At 34.1% G+C, this 22,210-nt stretch overlaps 2 protein-coding genes across 2 annotated transcripts; both read right to left on the bottom strand.

Annotated features, from left to right (window-relative positions):
- Positions 1-13,464: 13,464 nt before the first annotated feature.
- On the bottom strand, positions 13,465-16,884 carry LOC104892473 (ubiquitin-conjugating enzyme E2 8). Its single transcript, XM_010678421.4, has 5 exons — positions 16,719-16,884; positions 16,325-16,452; positions 15,083-15,210; positions 14,827-14,931; positions 13,465-13,999 (listed from the first exon to the last, which is right to left on the bottom strand). The coding sequence occupies exons 2-5, from the start codon at positions 16,392-16,394 to the stop codon at positions 13,856-13,858; spliced, it is 447 nt and encodes a 148-aa protein (XP_010676723.1). The 5' UTR covers positions 16,395-16,452; positions 16,719-16,884; the 3' UTR covers positions 13,465-13,855.
- Positions 16,885-18,113: 1,229 nt separating this feature from the next.
- LOC125491881 (uncharacterized) lies at positions 18,114-21,321 on the bottom strand. Its single transcript, XM_057390784.1, has 6 exons — positions 20,829-21,321; positions 20,556-20,732; positions 19,646-20,346; positions 19,129-19,522; positions 18,834-19,034; positions 18,114-18,613 (listed from the first exon to the last, which is right to left on the bottom strand). Exons 1-6 carry the CDS (start codon positions 21,319-21,321, stop codon positions 18,114-18,116), a joined length of 2,466 nt encoding a protein of 821 aa, XP_057246767.1.
- Positions 21,322-22,210: the final 889 nt, after the last annotated feature.

A 22,210-nucleotide genomic window follows, 5' to 3' on the forward strand; every position in this document is an offset into this window, starting at 1 on the left:
TAATTGATCTCTAATTTTTATAAGTTCTCAAATAAACCTGAACACCAAAGCTCATTCAAGAATATTAATAAAAAGAAGTAGCTAACAAAAGCAATCAATTTTCTTACACTGCTGAACTTTGCAACTAGGGAGAAAGTACGCTTGTAGTCCTTCCCTTCAACCATGCCACCAGTCTAGCTTTGAGTCTTTCAACTTCTCCATCTGGCCTTAATTTAACCTTCTACACCCATTTGCAATTTATGGCTTTCTTGTCATGTCACTCAGTTCACTCCTATATGGCATTCTCCTCTAAAGCTTCCCATTCCTTCTGCCTTGCGACTTGCCATCCTTCATCATTCATTGCTTCTCTATAATTCAAAGGTTATGTGACCTTCAACCTTCAATGTTTAGACAGCTAATATACTCTACAGGGTAATGTTCAGAGTTTTGCAATCATTGGAACATGAGTGAAACTTGTTTTGAAATGTTCTCTTGGTTCTTGTTGATCAGGCATGTTCATAACATAATCTTTTAACTCTCTCTGGGAGATTTCTTTGCCTAGTTGTTCTTCTCACTTCATCTTTTTCCTTCAATCTCTAGTAAAGATTATGGTGGATGTGTTGCTTCATTCTCTCTTATGTTATCTGGGACAACTCGAGGTTTTCTTGGATTCATTTCCAATGCAATTTCCTGTATAATATCCCCCTCATTCTCTACATCATTCATGATTGCCATCTTGTTTTCTATAAGATCAACATAATCTCTTTTATCTTTATCAAGACCAAAAGGTAAGATATCTTCATGAAAAGTTACATCTCCTAACAAGATTTTTTTTTTTTTTTAGAATCATACAATTTGTATCCTTTTGACATGAGGGATAACTTATCATGACACACTTTGTAACATCCCGCCCTTCTAAGCTGCTAGCTAATGACACCTAAAATTCATAAACCTCAATTATCATTAATTAAGTTCAAACAAAATCACCTACAATGGAACATAATGGGAAACACAATTCTGGTTCTTTTAGCGTCCACAATACAACAACTCAAAATAATGTAGACAAACTCAAAATGAACCAAAAAATCTCCAAATAGATACAATCATACATCATAAGAATAAGTCTAAAAACGTACAATCTTCATTTTTAGTTGTACTGGATATGATCTCTCATATTATAAGTTCAATCAATAATCCCCCCCAGAGCGCACTTACCTGCAAAATTACCAACAATGAATTGTGTCCCCACCTGGATAAGTTCCGAGAACAGTTTCAGCGAATCTAAGCACATACTATCCAGCAATAAAATCTTTTTTTTTGTTTTTTTATTCAGTAATTTACTGGCCTAAGCAGGCTTAGCCCTCATGAGTTAGGGGGTAAGAAGGGGATCCCAACCTTCTGGAGACTGAAAACAAGGGATTTACACCCAGAAGCATGAATCCACACAATCACCAACCACTGGGCTCCCACATGATTCTCAATAATAAAATCTTTTTGGTGGCTTAAAACGTATTTACAAATTTAAGTTTATCTTACGAGACATTTGAAATCAAGATACAGAAAAGTCGTCATATTGAAAGAACTATACAACACAAATAATTGAACACAATTTATTATGTCACTTGTTTAAATTGATAATACGAGTATCTCACAAAATAAATAATATATAATTCGATTAGAGAATTATAAGAATTCCCTGGAATCTAATATGATTTCCCAAAATCAACTCTAATATATTCTAAAGCATAGTAATATCTCTATAAAAAAAACTAATATGAACCCGGTGCACACTAATTAGTGTGCACCCGATCCATATCACGTGAGTTTATGATAGTGTATATTGATATGATATAGTGTATGTTAAAATGATATAGTGTATATTAAAATGATATAGTGTATGCTACAGTGATATAGTGTATGTTAAAATGATATAGTGTATATTAAAATGATATAGTATATGTTACAGTGATATAGTGTATGTTAAAGTGATATAGTGTATGTTATAATGATATAGTGTATGTTAAAATGACATAGTGTATGTTAAAGTGGTATAGTATATGTTAAAGTGATATAGTGTGTGTTAAAATGATATAGTGTATGTTACAATGATATAGGGTATGTTAAAGTGATATAGTGTGTGTTAAAGTGATATAGGGTGTGTTAAAGTGATACAGTGTGTGTTAAAATGATATAGTGTATGTTAAAGTGATATAGTGTATGTTAAAGTGATATAGGGTATGTTAAAGTGATATAGGGTGTGTTAAAGTGATATAGTGTATGTTATAATGATATAGTGTATGTTATAATGATATAGTGTATGTTAAAATGATATAGTGTATGTTAAAGTGATATAACAGGTCACGTGCCTGGACCTGGTCCACACTATTTTAGTGTGAACCGGGTCCACGCAAGTCGGATTGATATCTCTAGCTTCTGTATATCAAGTATATTAACCTTTATATCCAGATATGTGTAACATAACTAACTTTTTTCATAAAATTGGAAACAAGTTTCTAAGTAAGTCATCCCCACTCTCGGCACATGAACTCCATAAATTTAGGGGAGTAAAATATTACTTCCAAAATAAAGTTTAAAATAATTTTCCACGAAATCACTTGAATATTCAAATACATACTCTATTTCCTTTCAAAAACTATATTATACTGGAAAGAGAACATGAATAGAGTTCCCATCCAGGCGAAGCCTCTAAACTTTTACAAGGGACGTCTCCCTCTTCCATTATCTACTGCTTGCAAGACTTTTCAGAACATGGCCCCTGAATAGATATATAGAATACAAAATCTTATTCATCATTGCTCTAGCAGCTTCTTCCCCTCACGGAAACAGAAACCAAATACATAATTAACAATTCAATATTTTTCTAAAATTCAAATTCATACTTATCGAGTCAGATATATCAAAATCTCGTGACATAATCGCATCACGGCATTTTATATACAAACTCAAGTTGTTTGATAACATAATATCCTTGAGTTTCCAATAACTTAGTATGATTCAATCCTTTACAAAATATATTTGCTAAAACCCAATCAAATACGAATTTTAAAGGAAAAATAGTCCAAGCTTATTATAATTGAAGCGCAAAATATAGATTACCGATCAGTGAGTCAAAACAAAATTTATTCTTATATACGTTTATATCTTAATTACAAAAGTTTTGTACTTAAAAATAAATTTTCATTTAATCTCATTTAATATCCTATGCAGCTAATTAAGCAAAACTCAATGTTCATACTTATGCTAAATGATACCAATTATAATATTCTTGTCATATCCCAAGTAGAACTTCTGTTATTCTTTTTGGAACACTCTTTCAATGATCAAAATATGACGAAAAAAAAACATTGTCATCGCTCATAACCATAGATTTCAATGTTCATATCCTATATACCCAAAGCTTATGATGAAAAACATCTTAAAACCCATATTTGTTGTTTAGGAGGAAGCTTGTAGCTTGTAAAGTTCAGACTTATATCCTATAAGTATAGTTAATACTTCCTCTAACGTGACTTGATGGTTAATCGTATATCTTAATGATTTGAACTCCTCATACTTGAACTTTCGATCTTCTAATAACCCAACTAGGAACAACGTTATTACCTCGAATTCCCTATCACCCAATGTTATAGGAATTCCCCACTTAATTCTCTTTACCTAACTTGGTTATTTGTTTTAATTTTATTATCCCATTAGATTTTTTTTTTTTTTTTTGGCAATTCAAAGTTATTATTGACTACCAAAAAAATATGGTGGGGATACAACCAAACACATTGAGATGACCTCAGTAGAACAGGCTCTACCTGAGGCCAAAACCCAATATCACAAAGCTACAAACAGCAACATTAATAGACTAACAGATGTCTATCTTCCTCTTTACATAAACAAGCAACTCTAAATATGATATCTTTAACCACCTGTCTGTAATCTAAACACTTGCCATTGAATATTTTGTTATTTCTTTGACTCCATACTGCATATATGGCTTCACTGAAACACATTGTATAGAGCCTTGCCTGTCTAGTGCTTCCTCTAGCTTTAGTTATAGCAATGGCACTTTCCTGCTCAAAGGAATTTCCTGAACTTGTGCTACAAATGATCTGACACACTCTTCTCCAGATATTAGCAGCATAATCACAAGCAAAGAACAAGTGTTGCACACTTTCATCTTCTCTATTACATAAACTACAGGTAGCTCTGCAAGTTATATTCCATTTAAGAAGTCTGTCAGTTGTGGCTAGCCTATTTTGAATAGCTAACCAGACTATAAACTTGCTTTTTGGTGAGGCATGATTGTTGCAAATAATTCTTTTCCAAGGTACTTGCTGCTGGACACCTTGAAGAAGCTTATAGGTTTGTTTAATACTGAACTTGCCAACATTAGTAACCTCATTCCATCCTCCTAACTGATGTAGGATCTCTCTGGTATCCATAATTTTCCTAAGAAGCCAGGAAGTATTAGCAGTAATACTTACTGTATTGTAGGTACCTCTCTTAATATAGTACTCATGAACCCATTTCACCCATAAGCGATCAGGTTTAAAAGCTATAGCCCGTAAAAGCTTTAGCATTGCATCCTTATTCCATAGTTTCATGTTAACAAGATTCCAGCCACCACAAGATTTAGGCTCATAAAATTTACTCCAGGCTATAGGTGCTTTCTTAGCCTCAATAACATTACCAGTCCATAAGAATCTTCTGCAAATTCCTTCCACTTCCTTGATTACTTTCTTTGGTAGAGGAAATATATGCCCCCATTAGTTTTGCATACTACTTAATATACTCCTAACCAAATGAAGGCGCCCAGCATATGAAAGCAATTTAGCAACCCACCCTTGAGCTCTACTAGTGATTCTTTCAACAAGAGGCTTGCACTGAGAGTAGGTGAGCTTTTTTGAACTCAAAGTGATCCCTAGGTACTTGAAGGGAAGAGTACCTAATTGCATATTGCTCACATCAATTAAACCAACAACTTCATCATTGTTTACCCCAGCTAAGTAGATGTTACTCTTTTCAGGGCTAATGTGAAGACCTGAAGCAGCAGAAAACTTAGCAATTGTACTACAAATCTTGGAAACAGAGCTGTGATCTACTCTACAGAAAAGTAGAAGATCATCAGCAAACATCAGGTGAGTGAGATGAACTCTTTCACATTTAGGATGAAAATTAAAATCAGGATTGTGCCTTAGCTCTCCCAGGCACCTGCTTAAATACTCCATGCTTAGAGCAAACAAATAGGGGGATAAGGGATCCCCTTGCCTCAACCCCTTCTTGGCACAGAAAGGAGGAGTAGGTTTACCATTAATCAAGATAGAGTAGCTCACTGTGTTCACACATGTCATGATCCAATTAATAAAGGTATTTGGGAACCCCAATTCTTTCAGCATAGTATGTAAAAAGGGCCACTCAACTGAGTCATAGGCCTTTTTAATATCAACCTTTAGGCAACACCTAGGTGAGACACTTTTCCTGTTGTATCCTCTTATAAGCTCAGTGGCTAACAAGATGTTTTCAGCAATGTGCCTATCAGGCATGAATCCTGATTGAGATGTGTCCACAATATCACCAATGACAGCTTGTAATCTCTTTGTAATAATCTTAGAGATTATTTTATACATTACAGTACAACAGGCTATAGGTCTAAAATCTTTAGCCTTTGTAGCATTTTCAGTTTTGGGGATCAAAGTAATGATTGTAGCATTTATAGGCTTATGCATTCTTTCCTTCTCAAAAAATTCAAGAACTGCTCTATACATATCATCCTTAATAACATTCCAGCTTTTCTTGAAAAAGAATGAGTTAAAACCATCAATTCCAGGGGCTTTGGAATCTTTAATGTTGTTCAAGGCTTCATCAATTTCTTGAACTGTTATAGGAACCAAAAGCCTAGTCCTTGCCTCTAAACTTAAACTTGAACCAGCTCTTACAGTTTCCAAATCAACAGCTTGGATTGAAGGAGCAGCAGTTCCAAGTAAGTTTTTGTAGAACCCCACTATCTCATCTTGAATCTCCTCAGGCTTAGCTAATAGCACCCCCTGATCAGTATAGGGAACACTGATAGTATTCCTTGCCTTCCTTACTTTTGCAGCAGTAAAGAAAAGCTTAGAATTAGTGTCTCCATGAGCTATCCACTCAATTCTGGACTTTTGCCTCAGAATACTATCATCTACCTTACTCCAGTGCCTATACTGCTGATATATCTCCCTTTCTTCCAGCTGAAGCTGAGCATTTTGCTGTAAATGACTTTGAACTTGAATGCAGTTAAGCTTTTGCCTATACTCTTCCACAATCTGGCGAGCATTCGAGTAAGCTCTATTATGTAGCCCCTTCATTGCCTCCTTTACTACCTTCAGCCTCTTCCATATGGTCTGAAGATAGTACCTCCCTGATATAGATTGACATGCTTCCTTAACAAGATCCAAAAATAACTCATGCTCTGCCAGTATATTATGGAATTTAAATGGTCTGCCTCCTTCACTTTCTCTACCTTCAAATTCAAGCATCAAAGGTGAATGATCAGATATCCCACTAGCTAGGTATTGAACTGGAACATCAGGATATTTACACATCCATTCCTCATTCACAAAAGCTTTATCTATTCTGCTTGAAACTCTATCATCACCAATACTTCTGTTTGTCCAAGAATAGAATAAGCCATTACTAGGTGCTTCCATTACTTGCCCTCTCATGATAAACTCATTAAAATCATGAGTTTCATGATCTGTTATTGGTGCTCCATTGATTCTATCCCTGGTATGAGTGACAGCATTGTAATCTCCTATAAGAATAAGAGGCTCCTGAAAAGCAGTTGTGTGCCTTAACAACTCTCTCCAAAGATCTTTCCTATCTTGAACAGTGTGCAGTCCATATACAGCTGCAATATGGAAACTCACACTTCTACTCAAATTCTCAACTTTCATAACTATTACTTGTTCAGATTTAGCAATAACCTGAACTTGAACTTCTCCTGGTCTCCAGCCAAACCAGATTTTTCCTCTTGGAGAAAAGTCATTGTTATCTTCCCATTGCCAATCAGTTCCAAATCTTTTCCTGATTTTGCCCACATTATTTCTCCTCACTCTTGTCTCATACAAAGCAATACAACTAACATGATTCTTATTTAAGAAGTTTCTAACTTCTTTTTGTTTAAGAGGGTCATTGAGCCCTCTCACATTCCATGTTGTGAGAATCATCAAGACAAATAAGGGTTAGGTCCCTTAGCACCCCAGGAGCTCCTGAGTTATGACCACCATGAGAGAAATAGACAGCTTTACTAGATTGAAATGCTGCTTGTTCCCCTTATCTTTGGTTTTCCTTGTTACCACCTTCCAAACTCCTTCTTCATCTTGTGCTTCATCCCTGGACTGATGCATACTAGGGGATGCTACAGGTGTTTTCTCACTACTTAGATCTACTACAATACTAGGATCTCCAGTATTCTCATGTTGAACACTAGGTACTACTAATAATGTAGGATCACCAATAGGAGCTTCTTGTTCTGTAGCAATCCCTTTCTCAGTCACTGTTTGAATCTTGGGTACCCACTTCTGCACAGGCTTAGGATTAGCTTTAGGTTTGTTTCCTACAGCTTCACAATTATGTCCTATCTTTAGACATTTCTTACAGTAAGGTGGTACCCAGTCATAGCTTACTTTCTGAGTGAAAGTAGTCCATTTGGCTCTTCTATTTGTATCTCAGATGGTAGCTTTTGAGTTACATCCATTTCAATGAGTATCCTAGCAAATGATACTCTTAGGGCTTTAGATGTACATTCATCAGCATACACAGGCTTCCCAAGTAATCCTATCCTACTGAGTGAATCCCCACTCCAGTAATGTAAAGGCAAATTAGGAAGCTTAACCCATAAGGGAATAATTCTCAATACTTCATTGTGGAAATTAAAACTAGGTACCCACTGTTTAACTATGATTGGTTTACCATAGAAAAGGTGTGGTCCTGTACACAAGATTGCATCTCTTTCCTCCCTAGATTCAAATTTCACCACAAAATATCCTTCCTCATGCTTGAATATTTTAGGGTCATTAGAAACATTCCAATGAGCCCTAATATATGCTGTCATAGCAGTAATAGTAGGAGATTGCCCAATAACATAAACAATAATGGAGTTAATCCACATTTCACTCAGCTTAGCTACCTCTGCCTTATCTAGTTTTGCTACTGGAACTCCATTCATGACTACAGGGGCAATAAACTTTAGTCCCATACCTTTATCAGAGATACGACTCTGAGCCGTGAATGTCTTCCAGTTGCGCATAGCTTCATTCTCAACCACTATTGTGTTCTCCTTCAATGGCGATTTCTCAGGGTTTCCAGGTGTTACTGTTCCATTAGTTTCCGTAACATTCAAGTTTTGGTTTGCCACTTTTGAGGTACTAGGTTGATGCTCAAGAGATTCCTGCTCCGGTGTACTCGGAATCGGAGTCGCCACCTTCTTCTTTCTCCCCATATCTTCAGGGAGGAGCACCTTAGTAAACCACCTTAACGTGCGCCTAGAGAGGTTTTAGGGATATTATCCCATTAATTAAACTTACATTCATATTAATCTTATATATGTGTTCCCTTTATTATCAAACTAGCTTTCCACCCGTGCAAAAATGCACGGGAGGTTTTATGTAGAAATGGTTTGGAGTCGTATATAATGTACGACAATATTATTTTGTATATTAAGTAGTTGTTTTTATTCGAAATATATTGAATCCGTGATTATTAGACTCCATGTATTTAAGATTAAAAGAATTAAAATGTAAATATAAATATATATATAAATCCTTTGTTACAACATTTTAAACTTTAAAAATATTGTAATCGTGATATATACATTTATAATTACGTAAATGAAACAAAAAAACACATTAAAATGCGGGGGAATACTTTGTTTATAATTTAAGATTTTAGGATGTTTCTCCTAAAATCATGATTTGAATAGTAGCTGATTGATTTCAGTTTTTTATAATCATATCGTGTATTAAAAATAAATTTTAAAACCGACTTATACCGTATGTTCAGTGATTGATGTAGCTAATGTCATGATAAAACATGTGACCAACCATTTTTTTTTTCTAAGCAAAGGTTTGCTTTCTCTTGGTTGGTTTTAGGTTGTAACTGTTTGCTCTAATTAATATAATTACTTGCTTAGCAAAAAAAACTTTCTTAAAACAAAAAAAGTTGAATGAAGAAGCTTTTGTTCTGCCTATCGTTTTATACAGAGGCTCATATAAAAACAGAATGCGCAGCACTACTGTCACTCGATCATGCAACAACTTTCACTCCTTGCTTTCTGCAGTCCGCTCAACTCTCTCTTATTAAACTATCTTATTAAAATTTTATTTTTTTTATGATATGATTATCCAAATTGTATTAAAAAACAATCTCAAAGTTTTATATAGCATGATTTTCATCAAAATGAATGGGGTTATCTCTAAATTTCTAAGTGAAAAAATTAATTTAAATAGACAATCACTCAAGAAAATTATACAAATATGGCATATTTTTGTTTTTGATTTGCCTTTATTCTTAATCACCATAATGTTCTTTTTCATATTTTTCGATTTTTAGAATTGTATTAGAACAATTTCAAACTTCTATATTTACATTCCAAATACTCGTGAATGAGGTGTATCTCGTAATTTAGGTTGAAATATTTATTATGGCCTTGTGATTAAAAAATTTAATATCTTGTAATGAGAATAGTGTAAAATTGGCTTACGACCCTTGTGCTGCAAGATTATGACTTGTGAATTATCTATAATTAGTAGTATGATTCTTCTTATTTTATTAGAACAGGCCTTATAAAAAATATTCTATGTTTTAAATTAGAGAGAAAAGAAAATTAGAGAGAAAACTCCAGCCTACGTGGCAAGACATGAAGCTTCCTCTGCTCTCTTCATCCTAATTTTCTCTGGCCACCTCTTTGCTTATGCCACGTGTCATCTTCATTTCAACCTATTGCTTTGCTTTACCACGTGGTAATGTATGTAAATGCAAGGACAATAATATTACTTTAGGAAAGAATATGATGATATTACTTTAGGAAAGAATATATGATGAAGCAATAATCTATGCAAGCAAATCGGTTTTTTCAAACAAATCAATTATACACTATGTAGACCATGATGAGGCAATAATCCCATTACTTTATTCAAGCAAATCGGTTTTTTACATATAATATTATAATATAATGCAAGCAAATTGTTTTTTTTAAAATATTATTCTAAAAAAAACACAATCGATTATGGGTCCTATATAATACCGATATCAATTCTTTAACGGTCACTATAATACAATACATAAATCATCTCATTACTTAATAAGATTAATTTTTTTTTTGTTATAATAAGCTTTTATAAATATAAAATTCTGAAAAATAAAGTAAAATTATAATAAATCAGATGAAACATGTTTTTATTTATTAAATCAAATTTTTATCTTTTAAAAAATAAAATTTTCGAAATCAGAATTCTTTTTTGTAAATCAGTTTTTCGTCCAAAAAAGAAAATTAGAGAGAAAAGAAAATTCCGAAATTATAACTTGAGTTGGTTTTGGGAAAGGATTAGATTTATTACAGTTAGTGAGTGATAAATATATTGAAAAAATCAAGATTCTAAGTCTTAACAGTTAGTGAAAATTAATTTAATATATTAGTAGTATAACAGTCATTTAGTAATTTATAATTGATATTGAAATTAGGATGAATGCACATTTTAATTTTCTGAATTACCAATCAGTTTATATTAGAGTGTGATTACATGAACAACTTATATAATAACAATTTTTACCTTTATTTTTCCGCAACTATAATAACAATTCTTGGTGGGTGAATTTTGAATTTTAAATAAAAAACATTTAATTATATTTGACCGGTAGCTATAATTTAGGCAGTTGTTTAAAACTTCCCACACTAATATCATTGTTTGATTTCAAGGTAGTTTTTTTTGGAATGAAATTATCACGCCATGTGACATCAGATTCTTTTGGATGTGAACACGTTATATAATAGAGTGTCGAATTTGGCGATAATACGTGGCAGATGTAGTAGTAGCATGACACGTAGGCGAAGTGAACACTGATTAATGCTGGCTTGACACATAAGCAAAATGAACCTTGTTTTATATATATATATATAGATATAGATATAGATTATGTGACTAATCATACAATATTTCGAACATAAGATATTCATATTAACGTGTCTTCCCTTTTTCTTTAACCGTATTCCTCTAATGAGAAAGTAAAATGTCTCCTAATTTGGTACCCATATTATAAGATTCCTAATTTTAATTATATTGCATCTTCGAAGATGGGATTTACTAAATCTTATGACGCCAACAATACAATATCGAATTATTGTATGATACTGCTTCAACACCCAACTATTAAACTCTTATATTATCATTCCTCTCAAAAAAAAAAAATCATTATAACATTCTCATCCTTAACCCTACTTGACTCGAGGTTTGTTGTTCATGGCATGTTGTTAGTAGTTAACCCATTATGAGGTATTTACACTTTGGAACCAATGCTAAAATACAACTTAAAATACAACTTTAAATCATCAACTCAAGTATCTCACACAATAATTTCTAGCCCTAGCTGAACTTTTCAACAACCAATTCCTTCCTCAATTATATATAATAACATCCTCAAAATTCTCTTAAGATATCTCTAAATGATTTAATTGAACTTCTAATCGATCTGAATCTTTCCCATCATAAAGAAAATTGTAATACTTCGTTGATGACTATAGACACATAATCGTGTCTCTCAATTAAAGGATCTAATGATCAAATATATTGTGGTCTTAATTGATCCGACCCAAGGTCATAGCAGTTTGAAAAGCCATCTTAAAACTATTTCAAAAACTTTCAAAGTCTTATTTTAAAAACCAATTAATTATCCATGATAATTAATTGCATGTTGAGCCCAATCCTTTGGAAGACCAATTAATTATTTATTGATAATTAATTATTTTATTTGAATAAATAAATATTTTCAAAGATATATTTTATAGTTAAAATAAGATTGTATCCCGTAAAATCACATTTTCGGTGTTTAAAGATAAAATCTTTAAAATGTATTTCTAGAAAAACTATTAAAGGTGTGTCAAAAGCAAAGTTGGTGCGCCTAGCGCATTACCTTGTGCCTGGCTCACGTTGACGCGTCAGGCGCACCATTGTCCACTTGTGTCAGGTGCACCAATCTGCACCTAACACATGGATTTGTGACTCACACAGAGTCCTGCGCCTAGCGAACTTCTCTGTGTGAAACGCATCTTTTTCTTTCTATCTTTTTTATTTGTGCGTACCATGTGTACGATTCCTAATGGGCATGTCGCGTTAGGCACACAAATGTGCGTCAGACACGTGGATTTACGCGTCACATGTCATCTTGCACCTGGTGCAGATGAGCGTAAAGTGCATATTCGTTTTTCCTATAAATACACTTGATTTCCGTACAAATTGAAAGACAGAAACATGGTTCCAGCATAACTATTTTAATTTGATTTATTAGGTTGTTGTCTAGTTTTACTTTATTCCTAAAAATAAATGTTTACATGTAACTAAAAATATGACTTTTAATTATAAGTGACAATTAAGTTAATTAAAGTTTTTAATTTGTTTAGTCAATAATGAGAATGTAAAAGGGCCTGAATACTTTTAGGAAATTCGATTACTTAAGTTCGAAGAGAATTAAGAGCTTATCTACATTTTTCTTCATCAATTCATCACTAAAATACTGGTCACAAAATCGTTCCTTAATTAAATCATAAGAATGTTTAGGAGAGTTTTCGTGAATTTTTTGGACCTTTTTTTTTTTTGAGGGGGTGAAATTTTTTGGACTTAAATTTACATCAGTATCTCTCTCATTCACTCCTATTAATTAACATACTTTAAGGTTGTCTCTTAAAGGTGCATGAGACCCTCATAAAAGAGGAAGTTGATTGATTTTCAAGAGTTCATCTTCAGTGTAACCCCATTATACGTTCTTATAATTATATAACGAAAAATTGTATAGATATTTAGTTAAATTTTTATATATTTTCTGTAACTCTAAAACATTATATTGACCTGTCTTTTCTAAATTCTCTTAATATTAATAGTAATTTTTTTCATACTATTTAGGGAGCTATACATCAATAAGTCATTTCCTTACTGATTTCTAAACAAGAAAGTCAATAGTTTTATTTTGGGTGTTTCAATGTGTAAATATACCTGTATAATTTTTGTTCTAGAAAGTACACTATACTTCAAAATGCTTTATTTTATCTTTGATTTACGGGTAGATTGTAGACAACACACCATATGATCTTCTGTTTTAGCATCTGATCTACACTATATTTAGTATAGACCAGGTTTCGAAATCTCAACATGAGTAAATAAGACTTATTAGAAAATAATGAACATGATAAGGATTCGAATATTAGTAAAGAACCAAAACACGACACAAAACTGCTGCGTCAGGAACTCAGGATTCTATCCTTAATCCAGGACTTCTAATTAAAATCAAGGCTAATTGCTAGCCATCAAGCACATTTTCTTGCCAGAATTTCAGTAACCAACTCTGATTTATCATCAAGACTTGAAAACATTACGTTCCCACCAAACTACTACTAATGACATTGGAATATTCAACAGTTAACCACATGCTTATATCTTTTGCAAAATAACATTAAGAGCATACACCTCCCAAGGCTCCCATAAAAGCAACTAGTAAGGCATTCATACATTGTAGTAAATCTTGCATCGTATTCACAAAGGCTGAACTCCAAATGCTTGTCACCTCAAATTCACGCATGGAGATGATTAACAAAAGGACAGCGATAACTTCTGTTACGAAACAATTAACCCATAGCATATTTCTGAGTCCAACTGCGAGCAGTGGCTTCATACTTTGGCCGGTCTGTCTTGTACATATGTGCAATCTCGGGAACAAGGGGATCATCCGGGTTTGGATCAGTCAAAAGTGAACAGATAGAAAGAAGAACCTGGCACATCTATGAGTTAGAATCATGTAACAAGAATCAATTTAAGATAACATCACCAGCACTAGAAAAAGTCTTGTTTAGTGAACCAAAACATGCATTAGGATGAAAAAGTACAGAGAGAAACACCAAACAACTCATTCATAAACTACATATGCAAGATAACAACTATTGGTAACGTTACCGAGTTTACCTAGACCTTTGTACTGAATTCTGTAAATAGCGCGCTGAATTAACACCCCTGCAGATCCCAGGGAAGTGTAATTGGACCCCAGCTCCAGAACATATCCCCCAATAAAAACAGGGGAAACTGGTCACGATCAAATATGCCCCTTTCAAACATGAGATTGGGGTTGACAGCAATGAAACTCCCAAATACATCTTGAAAGATGGAAGCTCTACGACCAATTTTTAAGTTTATCTCGGGTATTACTCCTACTTCATTACTTAACAATCATCAGAAAATCCAGAAACTAATGAGAATGTAAAGAAGTCTTTAAGGGATTTTTATGGCACAGCTAACTCTTTAATCTTTAGTTGTCAGTTGTGAAATATCATTTGTTTTACTATCTGGTTTAACTTCTGGTATGCACTAGCCACTAGAATAGCAGCCACGTATCTTACAAACAAATGAGGAGCATGATAGCATTGGGTTTTTTTCACTCCCAAAAACCAGCCAAACATTTAAGCAGGTCATGGACTACCACAACCTCTACCTTCTCTAGCTTCCTCCCCTCATAGTCTGACAACCAATTACAATATTCAAAGAATTATTAGCCTATCAATGAGAGATATAAACATTATAATTTTTAAGGAAAGATCATCAAAACCTTGGAAATTGTAAGTGCAGGGCTCCATTGTTCTTTTAGGATATCAAGACATATGCTCCCGTTACTGTTGATGTTGGGATGGAAGACCTTTGTCTTAAATGCAACCTGCATAATTGAAACATATTATATCTATACCGGAAGAAGAATTAGTTGAACAATGGCATGTTCCAAGAGTATACATATAACAGAACCAGGAAAAATACCATAGAAACTAGAAAGCACTACAAAGAAGGCAAAAATTTGAAAGCACATATACCTTAGGTGGCTTAAATGGATAATCTGGAGGAAAATGGATAGATACAAGAAATACACCTCCAGCATAAGGGCTCTCAGCAGGCCCCATTATTGTTGCTTGCCAATGGAACATGTCTTCACCTACTGGCCCTGTCACATAGAAATCAAATCAATGAGCTAGTCGGACAAAAAGGTCATAACTTGTAAATCACACAGCAATGTTTCTCCTACGATGAAATGTCTTCAACCCTCAATGTTTAAGAGGACAATAAACCCAAATTGTGAAACACTAGTAATTCATAAGCATATGGCACATGTGGCACCTCATAAGCTCGGGCACAGTGCTTGGTACACATCTAATAAACCATTAGCGTTCTTCAAACCCCTAAAAACTTGAATATGTAGAATACTGCTAAAACAAAAATGGGAACTGGGAGGATATATGAAAACTCAAAGAATCTCCTACTAAGAGATCAAGGCAACTTAAGAGAGTACCTCACTAAAAATAAGGCTCGGAATTTCTTAGTCGCAGATCCCGATAAAGAAACTAACGGTAACAATATATACCTAGTATTTCGAAACAAAAAGGCCCATGGAAACATGTCAGACTCTCCTATGCTTTCTTTCTTTTTCTTGTTTCTTTTTTCAAAAGAAACAAATTTCTCCCAATTATTACTTATAGAAAATGCAAATTTTTAATGCTCCTTCATTGACTATGGAAACTGAAACTTAAGTACCAAACACTTATGACTAAAACCACTGACCTTCGTGTTCCTAATTACTATCACAGTTATATAGAAGAAAATGTTACCAAGAAATATGCCAATTGATCATCTTCAATATATTTCCGTTGTTCGTGTATACAGCCCAAGTGTTGAACAGGCCAACATACTAGTTGTGTTTAGGAAGCATACATAGTAAAGAAACCAAATACAAATTGGTGATAGACTCTTAGATTGGAATGAGTAACTACTGAAACAAAGGCTTCCCCCTGCAATCTCTCCCTAAACAAAGTCATCTTCAATAAACTTTATTCTTTTCTAGCTTTTTTTCTTAATTTTCTAAGTTCTTTTAAATTTACTTACAAAAATAGGATACACAAGCAAAACAAACAATAAGTGATCTGAACTCCAACTTTTGTCAGCAAACTCATTGACACCATCAACACGCATTAAGCGTGAGAATATTCAAATATTAAGCACACAATTATACAATCAAACAAATTCAAATGTATAATTTCTCAAATTCTCTAAAAAAATGTCACCTGCACTACAGGAAGTAGGTGGATCCTTCTGCAGATCCTTAAGTTCCTTCAAGATTCTCTTCGACGCCATTAAAACGGACCTTTTATAATTAAGATACAATATATATAAACTTCACAAAATTTTCAACCTGTTACACAAATCGAAGAACACAATAATCAATAAACTTGACAACACAATCTACAACTCCTGAATCCAGATAAAAAAAAACACGAGTATATCCATTGCGAGAATTTTATTCATAAACAAACTCTAAGTTGGTCCCAAATCAATTGATCGGGCTTTCAATAAAAATTCGCAAGAGATTGAATTAAAAAACACAAATTGAAGATCTGATGATTCAATGAATTGAAAGGAAGGAGAGAAAATAAAAAAGTAAAAATTGAAGAAACAAACCTGGAAAGATGAAATTGATGACTAGATCTGAAAATTTGTGGAGTTGAAAGACAGAGAAACGAAGGGGTTGACTGGAAAATAAAGTGGGTAAGAGTAAATACAAAGGCAACCACCAAAATTGCTTTCCCTGAAATTGGATTCTGGTTTCGGAGGCTCCGACTTCAAATACTAATTCAAGTTAGCGGTAGCCGGTAGGTGACATTTAGGCAAGATATTAGACCAAGAACTAGCCTTTTCTTTTAGACCAAAAACTAGTTCATTTCGCATGTCATATGCTCCGAATTATTTACTGATGTATATTTAAAGTCTTTAAAAATAGAAATATTTTTCTTTAAATAATTTTTCCCCCACCAACATGAGTATTGTAGTGTAGTTGTTTAGTCCATTTACCATATCAAATAAGAGGTCACGGGTTCGAGTCATGAAACACACATTCTTATTATATAATGTCTCATTTGATTGTGTAGGGAAGAATACATGTGGCAGCATGACATTTGTTTGTCTTGGATTTTAGATATATACTAGTTTTAGGACCCGTGCATAATGCACGGGAGTATTAATTGCTTGATAGCATAACTAATGAGCAATAAAAAAAATCAAAATAACGAAACATATTTAAATAATCATATATGAAGGCATCAAATCGTTATTTACACAAATGATTTTTTAACGCAATCTATATGTTTGAAAACACTTCCCTGTAAACTACGTTTGTTGTACTTGTACGCACTCCGTGTTCTTTGTCAAAAGGAAGTATCTTCAGACCTTTTTTGCTCGTAACTCTGGAAACATCAACATAAAATTGGCCGTGGCTAAAAACAGGTCTCGGTACATACAGGCCTACATGAGACAAAGATTGTCCTTGAATTTTATTTATAGTCATAGCAAAACAAACCATTAAAGGAAATTGACTTCTCTGAAATCTGATAGGAAACTTGGTGGAGTCCGACGGCGTCAATGTCATTCTTGGGATAAAAACTTTTGCACCCACATTACTTCCGAAAATAACAGTAGCTTCAATAACGCGATTACCTAAATGATTGATGACTAACCTCGTGCCATTACATAATCCAGATGTTTGATCAATATTACGTAGAAGCATAATGGGTGCACCAACCTTTAATCGTATGCTATGATTTGGGAGACCAGAGCATTTTATTGTATTGAGGAATTCAGTGGAGTATATTTCGTGGACTCCAAAGTTTCCTTCCTCTTTGCTTATAGCATCCGAGCTCAAATAGACTCTCTCTTCTCCTGGAATAGTAGATAGAACATTATCATTTACTATCTCCACTATCTCATTTATTGGGGCTAAAATAGCTCTTTCTTGGAAATATTTAGCTTCCCAAATATGCTGCCATAGGTCTGGATACGTGCTTTCAACAATTGTTGAAATCAGTTATCTTTTGCAATCTCGATGACGGCTTCACCATCATTAGGACCGCCAGCATTTCCATCTCCTACGCTTAGTATCCACTCTGAGAATTCTCGCAATTCATCAACAGAAGATTTCGAGGAACCTGATTGTAATCTCATATTCCGAGTAAGTCTTAGGACCTTACACGAATCCCATAAGTAAGACGAATTAACGGTGGCGAACACGATATCCTGCCTAGTTCCCTTTGGTACAACTGGTAATATCTGTCTGAGATCACCACCGAATACTATCACTTTACCTCCAAATGGTCGATGCAAGTTATCCCGATCAACAAACCTCATTATGTTCCTCAAACTTCTATCAAGTGCTTCAAAACAATACTTATGCATCATTGGAGCTTCATCCCAAATGATAAGTTTTGTCTTAATGAGAAGAACAGTTAATTCCGACCCAGGGCGAATTCCGGCGCAAGTAGAATTCTCATTTACATTCAAAGGGATACCAAATCTAGAATGAGCTGTTCTTCCACGTGGAAGGAGGAGAGAAGCAATTCCACTCGAAGCTACTGGCAATACAATTTCGCCCTTTTTTTTATTGCAGCACATAATGTTTTCCAAACATATGTTTTACCCGTCCCTCCATAGCCGTAAACGAAAAATACACCTCCTTCTTCACTCGAGACGACATCCAATACTTCTCGATAAATCATCGACTGCTCATCAGTTAAACCTTTATACAATTTGTGTGTTCCAAGGTCATTTCCTCAATGTCATATGAAAGCTCATCTACTATAAGCTTGTTTTGTTCTTCAAACATGATTAGTTCATCTGGAAACGGCATTTCACTGAATCTACGAAAGCTGCTACCATTACTTTGGAGCATGGTTTCAATCTCAGCCAATGCAAAAGCTTTGATTTGATCATCGGTTAAATGGAGGTCTGTGAAACATATAAAAAAACAGTAACCTATATTAAGAATGCAAATTGCTAAAAAGTATGGTTTTTGACTCAAAATCTTTTCGTAGTTATTTACCTTTATTTTTTTGAAGACAACGCTGCTTGTAAAGTATGTCATCAGATAATAACTGCCATGTCTTATGCCAAACTTCCTCCGGCTTCGACATGCTACCAGATAATAGTAACATAGAGAACAAATGTCTTAGATAATACCCTGATTCTCTAAAACTTGCTTCTGTTATTACATCGACATATTCCTTGTCATCATCAAGTAACCCCCTTGCGTAGCAAGCTTCCTTGAATGTAGGATACACTAAACCATCAACGGTTCTAATGTCTTCGTAGCATGTTGCGCCTTTTACAAAATTGAATAAAGTTCTAAGATAGAACTTCTCTCCAGATCCTGGTGAGACATGGTAGATTCGTCCTATTGTGAAACCTTTAGCTCTTGGTGTCCACTCTCTCTGTGCCTGTTTCCAAAAAAAATTTGTAGGGAACTCCACATAAGTAAGCTCCCTAGCTTCTTCATATTTTTGGTTACATTGCATCCAAGATAGGAACTTCGTATTGTCAATATGAGGTCTGTCTAGTACAAATTCCACATCTGCATGGTCATTAAACAAAACGGTTTGTTCTCCTGGTAGATGAAAACTTAATCTTTCAACAGCAGGGGTTCGATAATGTATGTTGAATCCAAAAATCCTCCAAATTGCTTCACACGCCGAAATATATCGGCAATCATAGTACATCTTTATCTCATCTATTTCTTTAGCTTCACTTTCTTTCTGTTTATCTTGATAAGCCGCAGCTGTAACCCTATCATATCCCTTGTTTATATATTTGTACAAATATTTAATTGATCTAGATTGGTTACACCATTCAACGTTTATGTGTCCATGATATTTACGAAGCAATTCAGCATTATACGGAACAACATACCGATTATCAAGGTGAACCCCACTCTTCTCAACTATAGATCCATTATCTCTTTGTCTGTACACTGGATATCTTTCATCATCTACTCTAGTTGCATCATTGAACCTCTTGGGAAAATGCTTACTACATTGCTTGTCAATCATACACGGAGCATTTGTATTTGCTGACCCACATGGGCCGTGCATCATGTACTCGCTTACTGCTTGATATAGTTCTGGATCTTCACATCTATCGGGCAATTCAGCACAAATAATCTTATCAATATATGAAGCAACAGGGTATTTGTCTCCCTGATGCATGAACAACAAAATATGAGCGTGCGACAAACCACACTTTTGGAATTCAACTGTATAAACCACTGAAAATAAGCAGACAACAAAATAAGTTTTGATATTCAAATTAAATACAATATATAATGATAGCAATCCAATTTAAAATAAAATATAATAATAATAATAATATTAATAATAATAATCTTAATAATAATAATAATAATAATAATAATAATAATAATAATAATAATAATAATAATAATAATAATAGAAATAAGGACGATGTCTAACATACCAGCCCTAACCCTGCCAAATATTTTGCGATCTTTCAGATCTTTCACCAGCTGGTCTAGTTTCATCTTAAAAACTCGACATATGATGTCTGGACTATCCTCTGGCCTTAGGCCTCTTTTTTTTACAAATCTAGTAATCTCTGGCCACTTAGGATTACACGTAAATGTTATGAATAAATCTGGATAATCATACTATCTGCAAATAGTCATCGCATCTTGATAGTTTTCTCTCATATAACTATGTCCTCCTGTGAATGAAGCTGGCAATACTATACGACTTCCAGTCGAAGATCCCTCTGTTTCACCTCTTTCAACAGCACCTCTTAAATTCTTGACATTCGCGGCTCTCAAGCTCTGTTGGTTGTGTCTAAGAAAAGACAACCTTTCAGCTTCAATCATTGTGTAAGCATCTACTAAGAATTGTTGTAACAACCTCCGAGATAATAGTATTGTTGCCGCCTCCAGAGCTCGATCTTGTATTCTGTATGCAAAAAACTCACGCATTATGAGTTTAAACCTCTTTCCTGTTGAACCGTCTGTTGGAGTCTTATCTCTATGCATAATATCTGTTCTAAATCCATCTTCTCCGTATGGAAATAATAGTGGATATTGCATAGCGAGGTAAGAAGGATGAAGTTCGGAAATTTGTTGTAGCTTTCCACCCTTCGTTTTAATAATTATATCTCTTTTGTCGGCACTATCAATATCTCCTACGATAAGTGCAGCTACTTCTGATGTTGTTGGCAAATTGTAATTAAGTTCTTCCATCAGACTCTCTTTTGCCGATAAGTTTTAATTTCAAATATTGTAATTATGCGACCAAGCGATCTTCAAACTTGTCTGGGTATGACGTACTGGTAAGACATAATGAATAATAAGTTAGGGGAACATGTAAATTAAACAATTAAAGTTACAATGATACTTAAATCCATTTACTATGTTGTACCTTGCAGCTGTTTTCCTGTTCTTTATTTCATCCTCAGTATCATATATGTAAAGTTAAGAAAACTTTAGTCGTGCACCATCAGCAGGCAATAAAGTACCTATTAAGTGATGATTTTGACCACCAATTTTGTAATTGTATGGACCTCAACCTTTAGTTGTAGGTGCAATAATCCTTCCACCCATTGATGTAAACGAGTACATCATATTATATCCTCTTATATTCTCAAGAAAGTGGTTGCTTCTATTATGTTTCTTCTTCAATAGATCATAAATAATTTGAGGTGGATGTTTTAGCAGAGGTAACTGAACCTTCCCTTGCATGCAACACAACGAAAACTTTGGCTTGATGTTTTTGGTTTTCTTGTTGACTCTCTCATCAAACCACATTTCCCCGCCACAAAACTCACAGACATATGTTGGGTCTCCTAAATCTGAGTAGCTCTATGTGAAAAAACAAAATCAGTAATAAATATGCGATATAAACATAAATAAGAAGAAAACACAACAAATTATAATAATAAGTACGACGTTTCGCATGATTTGCAATAGTTATTAAAAATTATATGCCAACATGTAACGATATCCATATAATTGACGTCGTTGTCACTATCGTCTTCTGTAACACACTCATCTTGAACGGTAGTATTTGATTGGTCATGAGAACTTGATTCAATATTTTCATCTTTATATAACAATCATAAAAAATAATACA

This window comes from Beta vulgaris, chromosome 7 (assembly GCF_026745355.1).
Source record: "Beta vulgaris subsp. vulgaris cultivar EL10 chromosome 7, EL10.2, whole genome shotgun sequence".
Classification (NCBI taxonomy): domain Eukaryota; kingdom Viridiplantae; phylum Streptophyta; class Magnoliopsida; order Caryophyllales; family Amaranthaceae; genus Beta; species Beta vulgaris.

Bases quoted from the DNA above. Each gene is read 5' to 3' on its own strand.
- LOC104892473 (XM_010678421.4), bottom strand. From the start codon at position 16,394: ATGGCGTCGAAGAGAATCTTGAAGGAACTTAAGGATCTGCAGAAGGAT. The intron at 14,932-15,082 runs GTATATGTGCTT...TCAATTATGCAG, and splicing joins ATCCATTTAAGCCACCTAAG to GTTGCATTTAAGACAAAGGT. The intron at 14,000-14,826 runs GTTTTGATGATC...TAGATGTGCCAG, and splicing joins CTGCACTTACAATTTCCAAG to GTTCTTCTTTCTATCTGTTC.
- LOC125491881 (XM_057390784.1), bottom strand. From the start codon at position 21,321: ATGGAAGAACTTAATTACAATTTGCCAACAACATCAGAAGTAGCTGCA. The intron at 19,523-19,645 runs GTACTAGACAGA...TTTTGGAAACAG, and splicing joins ACCATGCAGATGTGGAATTT to GCACAGAGAGAGTGGACACC. The intron at 18,614-18,833 runs GTATAAAGGTTT...GTGGAAGAACAG, and splicing joins GACCTTGGAACACACAAATT to CTCATTCTAGATTTGGTATC.